Source organism: Pelophylax lessonae (genome assembly GCF_965119305.1).
Source record: "Pelophylax lessonae genome assembly, chromosome: 5".
NCBI lineage: Eukaryota > Metazoa > Chordata > Amphibia > Anura > Ranidae > Pelophylax > Pelophylax lessonae.
The window spans coordinates 184,264,622-184,283,824 of NC_138772.1; the positions used below are offsets into that span (position 1 = coordinate 184,264,622).

At 43.2% G+C, this 19,203-nt stretch overlaps 1 protein-coding gene across 1 annotated transcript in view; it reads left to right on the plus strand.

Annotated features, from left to right (window-relative positions):
* Nucleotides 1-19,203, plus strand: part of EZH2 (enhancer of zeste 2 polycomb repressive complex 2 subunit) — a 120,825-nt gene that overhangs the window by 55,661 nt on the left and 45,961 nt on the right. Inside the window, exons 4-7 of the mRNA XM_082258156.1 lie at nt 467-583; nt 3,777-3,897; nt 10,825-10,971; nt 11,054-11,156. Of these exons, the coding sequence (XP_082114282.1) occupies nt 467-583; nt 3,777-3,897; nt 10,825-10,971; nt 11,054-11,156 (488 nt within the window). The remainder of the gene's footprint in view (nt 1-466; nt 584-3,776; nt 3,898-10,824; nt 10,972-11,053; nt 11,157-19,203) is intronic.

The following is a 19,203-nucleotide window of genomic DNA, read 5'->3' on the forward strand; positions in this document are numbered from 1 at the left end:
AAAATGGCTCATACAATTTACCATCAATTGTTTTGATATTTGAAATAAAAGGCCAGCATGTTAGATCAGGCACTTTCGGCACACTAATAATCAACTAATGATTTGACGATTTACACAAATTTTAGTTCATTTTGCAACTGCTTTACTGAAGACCAGCAGAGAAAAAAATGGAGCCCCGTGTGTCTCTATCCCTCTCCCCTCACCCTGCCAACCAGGCATGTGTGGTTTGGCAGAGCTATGTAAATCTCAGAGATGGATGGTGGAAAATTCAAATCTTTTGGAAAATAAAAACGACTTCCATGTATGCATTTCATCTGTATATTTTGCTGTTTGTCTGGAGCTTAGATTTAATTATTGTCTCCTAATGACAGAGATAAGGTGGTTTTTATTTCTTCTCAGTTGGATACATTTCCCCTCCCATTGTTGCAGGATGTTTACCTATTTACTTTATTTTTTTTAATTTTAGTGCTCTGTGACTTGTGATTTTGACTTCCCTAAACAAGTTATTCCACTGAAAACCCTCAACGCTGTAGCCTCTGTGCCTATTATGTACTCCTGGTCTCCCCTTCAACAAAATTTTATGGTAAGTAATTTTGAATTTGCAAATATATTGACCATTCTGGTGAAATATGTCTGGAACCACAATGACTTTGTACTTCGCTAAAACCTTTTGTTACGTAAACAAAATTTATTTAGGTATGGGATTGTTTATTATCTTTGACTGTAAGAGCCCATTCAGACTAGCGCAACTTGTCAGGCGACTTGTCAGCCTGACAAGTCGCGGTCCATTGATTAGCACAGGACCCGTTCTAATAGTAGCGACACAAGTCGCTCCGACTTAAAAAAAGGGTCCTGTACTACTTTGGGGCGACCTGGGAGCGACTTGCATAGACTTCCATTATGTGAAGTCCCTGCAAGTCGCGGTGCACGCGACTGCACAGGTCGCCCCCCGAAGTCGGATCGCCTCAGTGTGAACCGGCTCTAAAGCTTATAAAATATTGTCTCTTATGTTAATTGGTGGTCTTAACTCTTCCTTATTCTTGACCGTAGGGTTATAGCACCACCTTCAGTAGGACACTAGGCGAAAAAAGAATATAGCACTGTCTATGGACCGTCCTAACTTTTAGTCAACTCCCTCTGTGTTATAGGTAGCTGAGATTTATTCTGCCCAATGTAATTTTCCTATGAAGAATCTTCATTCGCTGACAGGCTTGATAATCCAAATCCAGTAGTCACTTCAGCCTGGCCAGGGAGCGCATGTAAACCTTTTTCTACACACTGGGTCTGCTGCAACAGTCTGGTGTGGACAACAGGCAGTCTTGTGCATGTTGCTTGTGGGGGGGCCTCACATATGACCAATTGGCTCTGGCCTGGTTGCTCAGTGTCCCTAAGGCGGACAGCACCCCGGCTCCAGCTGAGAGGGGTTTTGTCATGGGGAAAGTTCCCCCCTCCATCTTCAGGATGGAGTAAGTGGCAATCCCAACCACCGTCCCTTTCTCCCTGGCTCTTCTGGGGTGGCTAGGAGCCCTCACGTTCCCATCTGTGCTGGGCACCATCGTTTCTCGCGGTTTGGGTCAATCATTGTTAAATTGTGGTGCTTTCCTCTGGTCTAGCCTCTGCTCCCTTGGTATTTACCAAGGTACTGGCTCTGATCCAAGCATTACTGAGACAAAAGGGGATTGCCGCGCACTCTGCAGGAGTTTAGCGGGGTTTTGAACTTTTAAGAAGTCAGCTCTAACCCCGACCAGGTGTCTGGAGTATCAGTGTCTGATTAGTCCGGGCCTTCCCTTTTCTGGTGGCTTTGATCCCCATCTCTTCTGGCTGGGAAGTCGTTTCTCCTTCTCCAATTAAGTCTTATCTTTCCAAAGAAAAATCTCCCACTCTTCGCAATCGCGCCATATTAATTTGCAAACAATTTCAAGGCTGAAGCACACCAAGGCCAAAATATCTGATGGGCACCTTAATTCATTGAGAATTGCTACTACATCTACCTAACCAGATATTGATGTAATCATTTATAAAAAAAAAAAAAGTGTCAATCATCGTACTAGTTTTATGTTACTCGTAATAATAATTATTTAAAAAAAAAAAAAGTAGAAGTTTTACACTATATTACCAAAAGTATTGGGACACCTGCCTTTACACACACATGAACTTTAATGGTATCCCAGTATTAGTCCGTAGGGTTCAATATTGAGTTTGCCCAACCTTTGCAGCTATAACAGCTTCAACTCTTCTAGGAAAGCTGTCCACAAGGTTTAGGAGTGTCTCTGGGAATTTTTGACCATTCTTCCAGAAGCGCATTTGTGAGGTCAGGCACTGATGTTGGAGAGAAGACCTGGCTCGCAGTCTCCACTCTTATTAATCCCAAAGATGTTCTATCGGGTTGAGGTCAGGACTCTGTGCATGCCAGTCAAGTTCCTCCACCCCAAACTCGCTCATCTGTTATTTGACAGGTACCTGCTCCCACTTCTGGATTATTTCACCGCCGGCTGACTTCCCCCGCGGTGAAATAATCCAGAAGTTCCGCCCTTCCTCCTCCTTCCCCTGCTACCAGGCCAATTACAAAGCACTTTGCGCATGTGCAATAGGGAGCTGGCCGTGAAGCCGCAAGTCTTCACTACCGGTCCCCCTTACCCAAGATGATGGCGGCAGCACCGAGAGCCGATTGAAAAATCAGCTTGGGTGAAGACACCGCTGGATTTGTGGACAAGTAGGTGTCCTAATATTAACCATTTGCTTACTGGGCGCTTATACCCCCTTCCTGACCAGGCCAATTTTTAGCACTCTCACACTTTGAATGACAATTGCGTGGTCATGCAACAGTGTACCCAAATTAAATTTATCATTTTTTTTTACACAAATAGAGCTTTCTTTTGATGGTATTTAATCACCACTTTTTTTTTTTTTTTCTTTTTTGCTAAACAAACAAAAAAAGACCCAACTTTTGAACTAAATAAAACTTTTTTCATATAATTTGTTTTAAAACTGTGCAAACCTGTAATTTTTCTCCTTCGCTGATGGGCCCTGATAGGCTGCACTGATGGGTGCCACTGATGGGTGCCACTGATGGGTGGTGATGGGTGGCACTGGTGGTGGGCACTGATTAACAGTACTGATGGGCACTGATAGATGTCACCGGTGGGCACTGATTAGCAGCACTGGTGCGCACTGATTAGCAGCACTGGAGGGCACTAAGGGGGCCGATGTCCTTCTAACAAAAGCCGGTTAACGGCTTGCTTCTTTACTTCACGTTGGCAACATGAAGGAAGAAAAAACGGTAACTGGCTTCTGTGTACTTCTGTGATCAGATGTCATTGGCTGACAGCTGATCATGTGGTAAAGGGTCCGCTGTGATTGGCCCTTTACTCTGCTCTGCGATCAGCCGAGTTCCAAGGACTTGGCGATCACAGAGCACGCGGGCAGCGCAAGAACGGGAGGACGTCTATTTATGCCATCCCAGCATTTTAGGTCTTTCGGCTATAGCGCGGGCTTCAAGTGGTTAAAAGTCAGCAGGTATAGTATTTGCAGAAATTGTGTGTAATAGTAAATATATAGTAAGTGGCGCGATAGTAATTGGAGTGTTTCTCCACACACACAGTATTTGCAGATGCTGACTTTTAATTTTTTCTGATGGAGCCTGGAGCTCCTCTTTAACTTCGTTCAAAGTTCAAGTTGGAAGATAATTGCTGTGTTCCAAGTACTTATTTATACAGCAGATTTAAAACCAGTTTTGCATCTTTTTAGTTGACTGTTTTTTTTTTTTTCTTTTCTAGGTAGAAGATGAGACTGTGCTACATAACATTCCTTACATGGGAGATGAGGTGCTGGACCAAGATGGGACTTTTATAGAAGAATTGATCAAAAACTATGATGGAAAGGTCCACGGTGACAGGGGTATGATGAGATGCTTCAAGAACTCTAATCTGGATGCTGCTATTCATTTCTTTTTAGGGATAAATTTGGTATCCCATGTTAATTTTGATATTAAATTTAGTTTTAGTCAGTTTTTTTATTAAAATACCATTTTAGTTTAAGGTGTACTTTAGTCATCTGGATTGTTTTAGTCGGGTAAGTTCTAATGGGTTTAGATGAATTGTAATGCATTATTTACAGCATTTCTGTAGAATTTCCAAACTCATTAAATACTTGTGGAGTCAGGGCTGGATTTCCCATTAGGCACTCTAGGCATGCGCCTACAGGCGCCCTTCTGTGTTGGGGCTTCTTTTTTTTTTTTTTTATGACTCTTTCGCTGCCAGGTTTTTATGTCGTATGGACCTGACCTGGGGGGTTTCACACAAGGATTGTGTGCAAAACTGGCAGGCAAACTCCTGCCTGTCAGGTGAACGCATTGGGGCAGCTGTGCGTTTCCCCACCTGATCCCCTCTCTGAGGCTGTGGGTCCCAACCATCCATCTATGCACTGACGGCGGTCCTGGAGTCCCTTGTGTCCCGGGTAGAGGTGGCTTGTGGGCTTGCCTTGATTCGGACGTGGGTCATCCTGCTGGGTCTGCGACCAGGCGCCTGGAGTCCTCTGATAGTGAGGAGGATTCCTCCACGTCTGCGACCCTACATGAAGAGGCGCTGGTAGATGCACTGATTGTATCTGTGCATGAGATCCTATAGATGGAGGATGCAGCTGAAGCTGCGACGGAGGCACAGGTACCCTTTGGCACTCACAAGTCATCCAGAGCGGCAAAGGTATTTCTTTTCCCCGCCTATTTTGACAGAATTGTCGCAAAAAAGTGGTGACGACCAAAGTGCTTTACTAGGCGTTGCCCCTATGAGGAGTCTCTCCTTAAGAAGTGGACTGTGCCACCAGTGGTGGACCCTCCGGTTTCCAGATTAAACAAGGCAACCATGATTCCGGTGGAAGAGTCCCCAGCCTTTAAGGATCCGGCTGACCAGAAGGCAGAGGCTGTGGCCCGCATTATGTATACCTTGACTGGTTTGGCAATGAGGCTGGTATTTACCATTGCCCTAATGTTGCAAACTCTGACAAGTGAGCTAAGCTCCTGCGCCGTGACCTGGAGGGAGAACGGCTCCCTCCTGCCTTTGCTAAGGTGTTGGGCCAGCTGGTTAAGGGATGCAGTTTATTTTTTGATGCCTCTTTGGACGTGGCTCCCCTGATGGCTCACCTCTCTCTTTTGGTGGTGGTCCTTCGGCGTGTCTTTTGGCTCAAATGCTGGTCTGCGGACCAGACTTCTAAAAAGGCCTCGATTGATCTTCCCTTTTGAGATTATCTGTTTCGAGTTACCCTGGATGACATCATTAAATTTCTCATGGGGGGAAGAGTACCTTTCTTCCACAGGCTTCTAAGGGCAAGGAACCTTGTCTTAGATGTGGACCTTCCTTCTTGGCTCATAAGAGGTTTTTTTTCGACAAGTCATTCGGTCAGGCTACAAGATCGAGTTTCACTCTTGTCCCCTGGCTAGGTTTTTTCCTTCCAACCTGCACCTGTCCCTAGACCGGTTACAGGGTCTGTATGGGGAGAACAAAGGAGTCCCTGATATGGTGGCTTCACTCTCTGGCGCTTTGGCTGGGAAAATCCTTTCTCCCCTTGTATTGGACAGTGGTCACCACGGATACCAGCCTGTACGGCTGGGGAGGCATACTCGGCAAACATTCTGCTCAGGGGATCTAGACACTGGAATAGTCAAAACTACCGATCAATGTCTTGGAACTATGAGCGATCAGACTGTGTCTGAATCATTGGACAGATCGTCTTCAGGGATGTCCAGTGCGCCTTCAATCCGACAATGCCATGGCTGTGGTTTATGTCAATCACCAAGGGGGCACAAGAAGTGCTCTGGAGATAGCCAGCATTCTAAGGTGGGAAGAACAGTTAGTTCCAGCACTCTCCGCCGTACACATTCCTGGGGTGGAAAATTGGCAGCGGGTGATTTTGGTCAGCAGGCGTTGGACCAAGGGTAGTGGTACCTTCATCCTGAGGGGTTTGATCAGCTGTGTCTCCAGTGAGGCACACTGGAGGTGGATCGGTTGGTGCCTCGGCTCAACAGAAGGGTGCCGAGGTTTGTGGCTCGGTCAAGGGATTTTCTGGCAGATGCAACAGATGCGCTGGTGACCCAGTGGAGTCAGTATCGTCTGAACTACGCCTTCCCTCCTTGAACAGATATCGGTCTTGAGTATCATCAAGGGCCAGGTATCGGTTTTGGTGGTCTTTTTCCAACGACCTTTGGCCACACACTTCATGGTGCGTACCTTTCTTCAGGGTGTCTGGCATTTTGGTTCCTCCAGTGCGGGCTCCGTTGCCACCATGGGATCTTAGTTTGGTGCTTTCAGCTCTATAGAAGCCTCCCTTTGAAAATATTCGGGAGATTTCCCTGCTTACACTGTCACAGAAGGAGGCCTTTTTAGGTGGCTATCGCTTTTGTGCGCAGGGTGTCGGAACTAGCACCGTTATCCTGTCGTTCACCTTATTTGGGGATTCACAAGGATAAGGTGGTGCTTATTTGAATGAAGACATTGTGTTGCCTTCTCTGTGTCCCAGCCGAAACATCCAAAGGAAATTCCCTTGCATGCCTTGGATGTGGTCCGGGCAATTAGGGTGTACCTGGCAGCTATGGAGTCTTTTAGCAAATCAGACTCTCTATTTGTGCTCACGGACCGACCTCCCAAAGGGTTGTCTGCTTCTTCTGCGACCATTTTTAGTTGGATCAGTCGGTGGTTCAGGCCTATTGCATCAGGGGTCAGGTTCCCCCTTTCCCTGTCAAGGAGCACTCTACTAGGGTGCTTAGTGTATCCTGGGCTTCTGTCATCAAGTATTAGTGATTTAGGTTTGCAAGGCGGCCACCTGGTCGTCGGTGCATACTTTTACTAATTTTTTGATAGTGGAAGTGTTTGGCATCTGCGGATGCTTCTTTTGACCGCAAAGTTTTGCTGGCTGCTGGTTAGAGGACCTGGTCCTCCTTTGAGGGTGTATTGTTTTTTTCAGGTGAGCTCCAGTTGTTTATGGTTGAGCTCCATGTTACCTGGTTAGCTATGGTTAGCCTTGGGAATTTTGTTCTGCTTTTTTCCCCCACCCCTCATGTTTAACACTGCTTTGGGACGTCCCAATGGTTAAGAAGAATCAGGAGCTGTGTCCGTCAATGAATGAAAGAGAAAATTGGATTTTTGACTTACCTTAAAATCAATTTTTCTGTGTCCATTGACGGACACAGCACCCACTCCTCTGTAAAGTTGGCTTTCTTCTGACGCTGCTTGTAACAAAACTGAGTGCCTATAGCTGAGAGTGGGTGTATACTCCCTGGGACTGCCCATAGGCGTAGTCAAGCTTTTTCTTGCCTAGTGTCCTACTCCTGTAGGGGGCAATATAACCCAAAGCGTTAAGAAGAATCAGGGGCGGTGTCCGTCAATGAACATCAGAGAAATGGATTTTACGGTAAGTCAAAAATCCCATTTTTACAAACGAGAAAAAATATTGCTGATGCTTTTTTGACAAACAGAAGTGCAACTTTAAAATATAAAAAAAAAATACTGTATACTCTATTGGCTGTAATGCCATTGCACATATTACCTGAATATATTACCAACATTAAATATTAAAGCGGTAGTGTACTCTTTTTAACTTTTACCTACAGGTAAGCCTATAATAAAGCTTACCTGTAGGTAAAGTTAATATCTCCTAAACCTGCATGGTTTAGGAGATAATCACCCTGAATTCTGCTGCTGACCCCAGCGGCGCATGCGCTTTGAAGGTTCGGTGGAACTTCAGAGCTCCTTGCCGCAAAGTGAACTCCCGCGCTCACGCGAGTGACGTCATCGTGGCTCCGGCCACTCACAGCGCCGGAGACGCCGAGGGAACAGGACAGCTCGCTTAGCGGTGTCTGGTGCGACCATGTGTGGGCTTCGTTCTAAGGTAAGTATTTCATAATGTGCTGTTATGCGATGCATACTAGCACATTATGCCATTTGTCTCGCAGGGGTTTTTTTTTTTTTTTGTACTCAGAGGATACTACCGTTTTTAAGAAGCTTAGTAGATGCCCCCTACTAATTCTTATGTTTTAGTACAGTATTAATTTTGACTAATGCCATTTTCGTTTTAGTCCTATTTTAGTCATCTGAATTGTTAGTTTGTCACATTTTAGTTGACTAAAATAGTGTTAAATAATCTGTTGATGTTAAATCTTCTTTCTGTGTTCTAGTTCATTAGGTCTGAACTAGGAGAAATGACTCCAGTTTTAGTATAGGCCGGGGCTTTCCCTGGTCTGTTCCTGCTTAAGCTGTGCTGTTCATTAGCCCAATGCTCTCTATGAGTAAACATGCATTCATAGTTGCTAGAACCTTTTTGCTTCTGTGATATTAGGTTAACTTATTGATTGGATTTTTTAGTCATTTCAACACCGTTTGAAAACCATATCCTGCTTTCTATATTAACCGAAGTTCTTTGTTACTGGAAACTTTTTCTGAGAGATATGCAAGTTAACCTCCCAAAAATGCAAGTTGTAACTGTCATTCTGACTTCCTTTCTGATTCAGTCACCCACAGCGAGTGAAGCCAGATCTCCCAAACTGCCTACTTGTTCTGGGTCAAAATAATTCTTTGCTGGTACTGACATCATCTTCTGTGTGATATTGACTGGCGTTGGATAATGGTACAAAGACTGCGCGGGTGATGCAAGCTGAGCTGTGCATGCGCATGTCAGTTTACAAGCCGGAGAATGTTGTGAGCAGGCATGTAGGTGTGTTTTATTGCAGAAGAGACATTGCATGTCTTTTCTGCAATGAAGAGCCTCCCTGCTTGCATTTTGTGTTAAAATTATTTTTAATAATTCAGTTGGGTTTCATACACACCACAATAAAATATAATTACAAACAAATGCTTGCATTTTGTGACTACAGAACTTTAGTTCTGCTTTAAAGTGGTTGTAAAGGTTGAAGGTTTTTTTTTACCAGTGTTCTATGCACAAAGGTAAAAACCTTCGGCTTGCAGTCCCACTTATACTTACCTGATCCAGCGATGTGCACAAGAGCGGCTGCCTTTCCAGTTCTCTTCTTCCTCATTGGCTCCCCCTGCTGTCAATCACAGCCAGTAAGCAAATTGGGGGGGGTACACACAGAGCAGGGCACAGGAGTGAGCACGTACGAGTGCTCCCATAGCAAGCAACTTGCCATGGGGGCACTCAGAGAAGAGGAGGAGCCAGGACCGCCCGATTGGGACCTGAGAAGAGAAGGATTGGGGCTGCTATGTGTAAAACCATTGCACAGAACAGGCAAGTATAAGATGCTTTTTTAAAAAAAAAATTATTTAATCTTTGTAATATCACTTTAAGTCCTGACGATAGGAAGGAAAACGCATACAAAACCACTACAATTTCTCTTTATCTGCATAGCATAATTTGCTATTCACACAGAAATCATGAAATAAGTTGGTAGTATTGCTTTTAATTTCTTTATAGTGCTGAACATGGCCATATCTCGCCAAATTATTCGCTAATTATTTTCTGTTTGTTATATTGTATTTTGGTTAGGAAAGGGTAAATGTCTTTTTAACATGTTTGTGTCCTTGGTTGAAGCCTTTTGTCTAGCTGGCTGATAATTGCAGCTGTTAGTGGTCATGTTTTCTTCCAGCCAAATCTCTTGGCAGCTATGCAAAGCTCTTGTTCTATAGCGATCATGGGTCAGGCTGAGCTGGTGGGAACACCAGCAATGTAAAATGCTGAAATGCTTCTATTTTTGTGTTTGTGAAATACACACATGTGCATGTCACAATTTTAGGCAATCCTGGGAACCGGAATGATTCCAGCTTGTATATCTGGCTGTTTTGCCACTATTTTGACAAATTCTTTAAACATGAACTTGTATCCAGTTACACTATGGTGTGATTTCTAAAAGTTTTGAGAAATCTAGTTGGCTAAAAGTAAACCTAGCTCCGACTTTTAGTACTGCAGCCCAAGATGTTCCTTTATCAGTTTTTTTTCTGTATTTATTTCTATACTTGGTCTAATAAATGTATTGGTTATATATTTGTGCTGTGTAATGTTGACAAGAAATACTCAGTAGTCTTCACTAAAGCCTCGTTTACCCCCCCCCCCCCCCCCCAAAAGACTTGGGACAGTTTTTTTTTTTCATTATTTTTTTTTTTTTATTTACTGTAGTAAGCTGGAAATGAAAAAAACATAATATTCCAGTATAGTGGGAACTGTCTTTTGATCATTATTAGTTCTTTTTTACGCATAGCAAAAGGAGTGATCCTGCAACTGTTCAGTCATTTTCATGATCATGTTGGCAGCTTTTTGTGTAGCAAAAATGTTATGGCCTGCTACATTTAAAGCAAACTTAGGGCCCTTTCATACGTGCTTTCTGATCTGATCCGCCTGTCAGTTTTTCAGGCGGACCTGATTGGATGCACCCCCCCATGGAGTAGCAGATGTCAACAGTGACATGTCCGCTGAAATGTGCTGCTATCCGATCTGATCCTGTCCGTGAAATCCAGACGGCTCAAAACCCTATTTTCTATCCATCTGGAGGATCGGATAGAATCCGATAAAAACTGACAGGCAGTCTGTTTTCATCTGATCTCCCATAGAGGAGAGCGGGGATCTGACAGGTCTGTCTTTGCACACAGAGCAGAGATGAACCTGTCATCCACCTGCTCAGCAGGGATCCGCCGGGGGTAAAACCCCTGTGAAAGGACCCTTAGAAGCCATTGGCACTTGTATTGCCTAGGTAGTATAGTTTTTGTTGGTTGACATTGAGACGTCCTGCCCAAATATACCAAAATTTTGTTTCTAATTTTATTGATGTCCCTGCATTTTATTGAAGTGAGTGATCTATAGTTGTTTTTTTTTTTTTTTTTTTTGCAGAGTGTGGTTTTATTAATGATGAGATATTTGTGGAGTTGGTTAATGCCCTAAGCCAATACAGTGATTATGAAGATGATGAGGATGGTGATGACAATCAAGACGATGACAGAGATGACAAAGAAAAGGATCAGGATGACAGCATGGATGGTGAGTGGTTGTCAGTGTTTTTCTTTTACCCTTGTAATCCCTGAATGTGTGCAATTAAACCTCACTTTACATTTCCTACCAGACAAGGTCACCGAGCTGCCACGGAAGTTTCCTTCTGATAAAATCTTCGAGGCAATATCTTCCATGTTTCCTGACAAGGGAACAACAGAAGAGCTGAAAGAGAAGTAAGCAACGTTATGACCTTGTGTATATTGCTTCATATTTGTATCTCCGTTGTCTGTGAACATAGAATCATTTTAATCCTCTGGTTTATTATATATGAGTTTTGTGTTCTAAAGCATACAAGCTGGCTTTTAGTTTAGAAAAATCCAGTGCAGAGGTGAAAAAAGTTGCTGTAATACTACTGGACAAATGCATGTTGACTTTAGGATACTGCAAAGGCAATAACAATTACTTTTGAGGGACAATAAAACGTGCTTCAATTGGATAACAACATAAAAAAAAATCAGTACCATTGTTGTCTCATTGTAAAAGCAAATCTACAAACCAGTAAAGGGCACTACAAGTCCCAGCTTTCTAAGTCCAATGTTCTTAAAATCAATAAAATTCAGTCTGATCAGAGAGATGATCAAGGGGCATTGAATAAGAGGATCTTGCAGCTTCCAGAGGCGATCCAGGATGATCTAAGACAGCTCAAAACCACAATAAAACAGGGGCACAAGATCCTCATTAGCATGACAGTATACATTAATTGAGTGTAAAAATAGCACACTTGCAGTTAAAATTGTTGAAAATCAGCTTGGGCACTAGGAATCACCAAGATGGATACAAAGGCTGTGTGCAGGAACAGCAGCTCCAGATCCTCTGGCTGGCATCACAGGGACCTGCTCTGACAGGTGTCAAAAAGACTGCCAACAAACAGAGTTCTGTGCTGTTACCTAATGCCTCGTGGTGGCTCTATGTGCTGATGGAAAGGGGGGGGGGGGATTTGTAACATGTTTCAAAGGAATCCCTTCTTTCTCAGATCTCCGATTGTTGCCTCATTGGATTTCTGGCTCCTAATGATTTTTTTTTTTCCCTGCCAATCTATAGAAGGCAATCAAATTCCAGATCATGCATTATTCTTGCGTGGTTTTGAAAGTTATGCTCTTGACAAAAAGGTGGACCTAACATCCAGCTGCCACAAATATGCATTCAAGGCAGCAGGGGGTTTGTGTGCTGAGAACGTGCTCACAACGCACTGACTGAGCTGTCTCTAACAGCTCTCGGTCATGGCTTCTGATCAGGAACCAGCGGGAGGGGCTTCTAATCATGTGACTGCTATGAGAGTCGGTCACAGTGGTCACATGATACAGAAGCCACACTATCTCCTAAAGCCTACTTAAAGGGTCACCGAGAGGTAGCTTTAAAGGAGTTATAAAGTCAGGAAGGTTTTCTATCTTAATGCATTCTTTGCATTAAGATAACAAGCCTTCTGTGTGTAGCAGCCCCCCTTGCACCCCTAATCCTTACCTGAGCCCCTTCGGCCGTCCTGGGACTCTTCCTCCTGACTGACTGAGATACAAATAAAAAAAGTCAATCAAAGTCAGTGAGCCAATCAGGAGAGAGAGGGGCATGGCCTAATGACATGTCCGTGTCTGAATGGACATGGAGCTGCAACTCTGCTCGGTTGACCCCATAGCAAGCTGCTTGCTGTGGGGGCACTCGATAGGGAGGAGGGGCCAAGAGCAGAAACGAGGGCCTGGGAAGAGGAGGATCCGGGCTGCCCTGTGCAAAACCAACTGCACAGAGGAGGTAAGTATAATATGTTTGTTAATTAAAGAAAAAAAAAAAAGAGACTTTACAATTATTTAAGGACTTAGTCTGTGACTGTCGTTGGCAGCATATGCCTTTTCCTTGATAGATGATTATAAATTGAATACATATTCTGCAGTGCATAATAGGCTGCTTTAAAAGAGAAGTATGTTTTTTTTTTTTTGCTTAATCTCAATCCTCATGAGCTACTAGTGCCTACAGAGGGTTCCTACACTCTGAAAGTCTGTTAAAATAGCATTCTTTACCTGTGGGAGGGGCTATAGACTTTCATGAAGTGTCATCACCAAGGCTGCTGTTAGAAATCAGGGGGCCCCATACAGCCTACCGGACAGGCACCCCCCCCCCCCCCCGGGCCGAAATTGACTGAGGACATAGATTTTATCAGTTCCTTTCTCTACAGCCTCAGCTGCACAGATGAATGAATGAATAGGAAGTGCTCTGAGGCTTTCTGCTCATTGACAAACTGAGGCATCGTAACAATAAACAGTGTTTCAGTGATGAATGAACACAGGAGTGATTTGGTACTGATCGCTCAATGTTCCTTCAGGAAAGGAAAGGGCTAGTAAATTACATTTACTGGACCTTCCCCACTCTCCTTCCTGAAATATCCCCCTGCAGTGCAGCCGGAGGGAGGGGGAGGAGGAGAAGCTGGCAACGCTGCAGGGGGAGGCAGACGAGGATTTGTGTCTGCAATAAGACAGTGCCTGGTCCCCCCCTTTTCAACTGATGGGGCCCAGGCCCAGTAGAGGAGGGCTGGCTGTACTGCCTTATCAGCGGTCCTGGTCATCAGGATAATGGGAGTCTGGATCCGCCCCCCTTCCTTTTTGTGATTGATGTCGGCTCTGGGCTCTCTTCTCGTTCAGGAGAGTTCATATAGCATAGCTTCCCCCCCTCCCCCTTTTCCTTCTAACAGATGATCCGGAGCTCACAGACGTGCCTTCAGTAATATCAGGAGCAGTTTAGTGACTAAAAGAGAGATCACTGAAGTGTTCTTTTTACATTCCAGTTAAAAATTGAATTCACACTGGAACACTGGCTGAAGATGGGGGACTCCTGTTTCCCTCTCCCCTGCAGCACTGCAGTGTATTGAACACATCTCACTGTTTATTCACAAACCAATAGACAGGACATAAGTGGTTGATGTCTTCCTGTCTGCATATAATGTGCAGAGAGTATCCAGGGATCGCTGAACAAGATAATATGCTGTTCCTGTACCGACCCCTTCCCCCTCCTGATAACCTCTCGTGCTCCAAGCCGACAGGCATTGTATGTGAGTGATGGGTATCGGGGGGGGGGGGGGGGGGAGAAATCTGCGGGCGCAGGGGGAAAACCAAAGCCCTGGAAGTATCAGAGGAGTTGAAGAGAGGACACAGACTGCTGCTGAATGTGCAGCCCAGAACACAGACAGGGGAGCTGCTGAAAGTGAAGACCGTGCACGACTTCTCACTGCCTCCGCTTTCTGGTGTTGACATGTTTCTATGAAAATGGAGACACATGGAAAACGTGCATGTTCTGGCTTGCTGCTAAGGTGTGTGCCCATTTGCCAAGAGCAGCCACATGTCAAAGAGAAGGAGGGACTGAAAGAGTGGGAGGAATGCTAGAGTTGTATCCGCCAACTCTAAACTTTCAAACAGAAAGGGGACTGTTACTGGCCATTTCCTGACACTTCAAGTGTCTACTAAACAAACTAAAAGACTGAGAAAAAAAAAGAAAAGGCATGGAAGCATGAGGGTAATATGCACTATTTATTTGCCTTTCCCATACTTCTCCTTTTAATGTCAATATCCTGTGGCATTACTGACTATACTTTGGCCTTTGTTTTTTTTTTTTTCTCACACCGAATACTTCCATTTTGGTTTGCCTGTATGAGAACCATACATGCATAATTTATGCAACATTTATTTTTTTTTCTGTTTTTAAGGTCTGGCTAAAGCAATTCCAAGTACAGATAATGTGGTTTTGATGCTGCCATTGGAAGCCTGACATGATTTTATGTATATCCTGAATGAGCTACATGAAAGGGTATTTTCACCTTCTTTGTAGCAGCGTTTAGAGATTCTCATTTTTATATCAAGATACATTCTTTCATCATAGGGGCATGTTACATCCATGCCTTGAAGTATTGTGTCTAAATATTAGGATAGACCTTGGGAATCTGTATTATACAAAATTATTTAATGCAAGCGTATGTTAACCACTTAAGCCCCGGAGGATTTGGCTGCTAAAGGACCAGGGTTTTTTTTGCGATTTTTTTACTGCGTGACTTTAACGGACAATTGCGCGGTCGTGCGACGCTGTACCTAAACGAATTTGACGTCCTTTTTTTCCCACAAACAGAGCTTTCTTTTGGTGGTATTTGATCACCTGTGCGATTTTTTGATCACGCGCTATAAACAAAAAAAGAGCGTAAATTTTGCAAAAATAACAATATTTTTCACATTTTTTTATATGAAATTCCCCAAAAAAAAAAGTAAAAATCAAAATTTTTTAACATTTTTCGGCCAATTTGTTTTATGCTACCTATGTTTGGTAAAAAAAAAATCGCAAAAAGCGTATTTTGATTGGTTTGCGCAAAAGTTATCGCGTTTACTAACAAAGAGAAAGATGTTTGTCATTTTTGGTGTTTTTTTTTTTAACGCGTAATGGCGGCGATCTGCGATTTTTTTCTTCGGTACTGCGACATTGCGGCGGACAGATCGGACCCTTGACTGACATTTTTGACACTTTTGGGGTTACCAGTGACATTACTGCAGTAATCAGTGCTATACATATGCACTGTTACTGCAAAAATGACACTGGCAGGGAAGGGGTTAACTTTATTGGACAGGGAGGGGTTAAGTGTGTCCTAGGGGCGTGCTTTCTACTGTGTAGGGACATTCCTATTGGTGTAAAAGCAAAGATCAACCGTTCTACATAGTAGAACGGTCAGATCTTTACTTTTACACAGGGAGAACTGACAGGCAGCTTGTTTACACAAGCTGCTCTGTCTTTCTCCCTTCACAGGAGCGATCGCAGTGTGACTGGTGGACATCGAGTCCGCCGGTCACACGCACTGACTTGCCTGTGAACGAGCCGCAGCGGGCGCGCGCCTCGGCGGGCGCGCGCCCGCCCGCGATAGGCTCGCAAGTCAGTGACAGGCGAGTGACGTACCGATACGTCACTCTGCCTGGCCGGGGCTGACCGCCGCAGTATATAGTCGTGCGGCGGTCGGCAACCGGTTAAAGAGAAACGCCACCAAAGTTGATCATTTCTATTTTGGGTGAACATTGCTGGGTATTATAACTCGCCATCTTATGTATCTTTTAAAGTGATCACAATGAGCATTTGCAGTAATCTGAAATTCTAATTTTGAATTGCTATTTAGTACAGCTATACCTTTCAATGATCACTAAATTTTTTTAATATTAACTTGTATTCTTTAAAGACTACAAGCATTAAACTTCTTCTTCCTGGAGAAGAGACACTTATGATGAGATATGATAGTGATACACAAATATCTCAGTGGTGATCCCAGCATAGGAAGAAAACTATTCAGTCTCAGGAAGTGTAAAGCCTAGTACACACATTTAGATTATTGGACGAATTTTCGTCCGTTTTCTGTTGCATGCTAGTCTCATATCGAAAGTGAAGAGGTTACTCAACATAAGAAAATTCTCGTACGACAGAATTCAACTTCAGAAGTGATGTCGTATTGAATTGTTTTGTATGTGTTCTTTCATTTCAAAATTGGACGTTGTGTTCACTCACAATAGAAATTTTATAACCTGCACATTCAGCTTTTGTCATACGAAAAATCGTAATCGGCTGTCGAAAGCCCCATACTAATGATCCGAAAATCGGCAGATCGTTCGAAGGAAATTTTACTCCCGATTTTCTTGTCGTGTGTACGGACCTTATGAAGACACTGGGCCACTCGTTAAAATTGGAAGAGAAACGGTTTAACCCTAAGCTGCGTAGGGGGGTTTTAACTGGCAGGGCGGTAAGAATGTGGAACTCACTTCCACAATCATTGGTGTCCGCAGGAAGTGGTTATAGGTTTAAAAAACTCTTGGACATGCATCTTAGGGAACATAGTATACAGGGATATGGGAAATGATTTTTGACATGAACCTACACAGGTTAAACAGGATGGACTAATGTCTTTATTCAACTTTACCAAATCTGTAACTATGTTTTCACTTCCGGTTACAGGTGGTCCCTGGGTTACAAACAACATGGGGTCTGTAGGTTTGTTCTTAAGTTGAATTTGTTTCTAAGTCGGAACAGGTACATTTGTTATGTGTAGCTCCAGCCAAAAAAATTATTTTTAAGTTTTTTTTGGATAGCATAGGGAAGGGTTAACACCTCTTTAAGGTTTGTTTTGCTGTCTGTGCCCCTGTTCAGAAGATTTCACCTCACTTTTTGTCCCCATGACAATTGGAGTTTGAAGATATTGGGATGTTGTGGAAATAAGGATTGGTGATAAATCTTCAGTGGAGACACCTTTTTCCCATTATAACTCTTACAGGAGTGGATTTCCCTTCCTATGGGAAGATTTCCTCTCACTTCCTGTTGTCTCCCTTTGTTTGTAAGTAGGAGTCATTTGTAAGTCGGATGTTTGTAACCCGGGGACCGCCTGTAGAGCACGATTGTGAGGCAGACTGGAAGCCCCCACAGAGTCTGTCTAATCTCCTGCCTGAATTTAGTGCCCATAAAAAACTCCAACTGTCATATACCAAGAGTGCTGTCAGGTTTACATGCAGGAAACTTTCGCAAGCTCCCTTGCTGGAGCCAACGGTTTCTCCCTGGCTTTTAACAGGTACAGGATCTATGTCTTAAGTGGCTGGCAGGGGATGACAAAACCCCTGCACATGCACTTGAGAGTTTATTAATTTCGTCACCAAAGTGTGCATAGCTTAGTGTGCATTCTAAAGAAGATTGTGATTTTTAATTTCCTTTATTTTTCTTTAAGGTCCCATATTGATCCTGAGCTCATGCAGGAGAGGAGTCAGACAGTGTGGGCCTTACAGCCTGATACAGAGCTCATATATCTGGTTTGACACTCAGGAGTGCAGACTCTGATTCCTGACTGATCCTCTTTAAATGAGTGATAATTCAACATGGGTGTGGAATGCTATCATTTGGTTTTGTAGTAGTCTCATCAGCTGGGCAGAACTATGAATTCTGATTGGAGTCCCTGAGGGGATAAAAGAAGGCATGTGACTCATAAAAGCTACCACACCAGATTCAAATCTCTGTTTTGGGTGGATTTGTCCTTTGGAAGACAATCAAACTTCTATTTACTGATGTTTGGATTGTGACTGTACTACTAATAGTCATTCAGTGTGCATATACTGGAGGCTCTGCCTATATGCATTATCTATCATCCACTTCTGTATTATGCTGGCTGTGCTAATCATCTGATAATTCTTTGCAGAACCTTATGTATTCGTAGTGGACTTTACAAAATGACAGAAAAGGAAACCATGCAGTTTTATAAATAGCATTTATACATCTTGCCAGGAATGCTGACATTAGCACACAAAGACTTCTGATCAGTAGAGTTCCAAACTCTACAATAAAAAAAAAAAAAAAAAAAAAAGTCCCCAAACTTGTTAAATTGCCTTTTTACACCATTTACAGACAATGACAGATGTAAACACAGATAATGCTTTAGAAATGACTCTGTGACTAAGTTACCTTGATAAAGGGTCCCTGCGAGGCCCTGAAACATTGGTCTCTTATGCCTTATGTGATACTGTCTTCATAATAAACAAATTAAAATCATTTATTTGGAGTGCTTTTGCATTTGTTTCTGGCATGGCACCATCTGTGGCATTCTTTTCAAGCACCCATCAATAAAAGATCAGTTACTGTTAGGAGTTGTAACTAAGGTCCCGTGCAGCATTTCTGGTACATACACTACCTCTGCTTTCGGTTTACTTGTGGTGTTGGGTAAAAATGTAAATTACTTTTGCCATAAACAGCCTAAAGCTATTGTGGCTCTTTGATTTGCTAAGAATCTACTGAATGAAAATGCATTGAAAACATATTCAGGAAAGACGAGCAATTTAAACCAATATGCAAAAAGCTCCCAGCATGCTGCATAATATTTGTTGCCTAATAATTTTTGACTTGGTCTAGTGGCTAGTTTAATCTACAATCAGTAACTGGTAAACGTGCTTGTGATTTTGTCATGTAATCTTGTCTCCTGAAACCCTAGTGCACTATAATTTCCACTGAAAATCAGGTGTTAATAGACTCATTTTTTGTATGAATAATATAAAGCTCCACCCCCCTGGAACAAGAGGTGAGTGAAATCTTCCAATAGGGACACTTGTTCCAGGGACAACTGTCTAAGAGAATAATTCTCCTTGCTTTGAGAGATTTCCACTGACTTCTGTTTTATCTCTGGAACATGAACTGAAGAGGCTTCTCCCCAGTGGTACACATAGAGCACAATTTAAAGTAGAACTA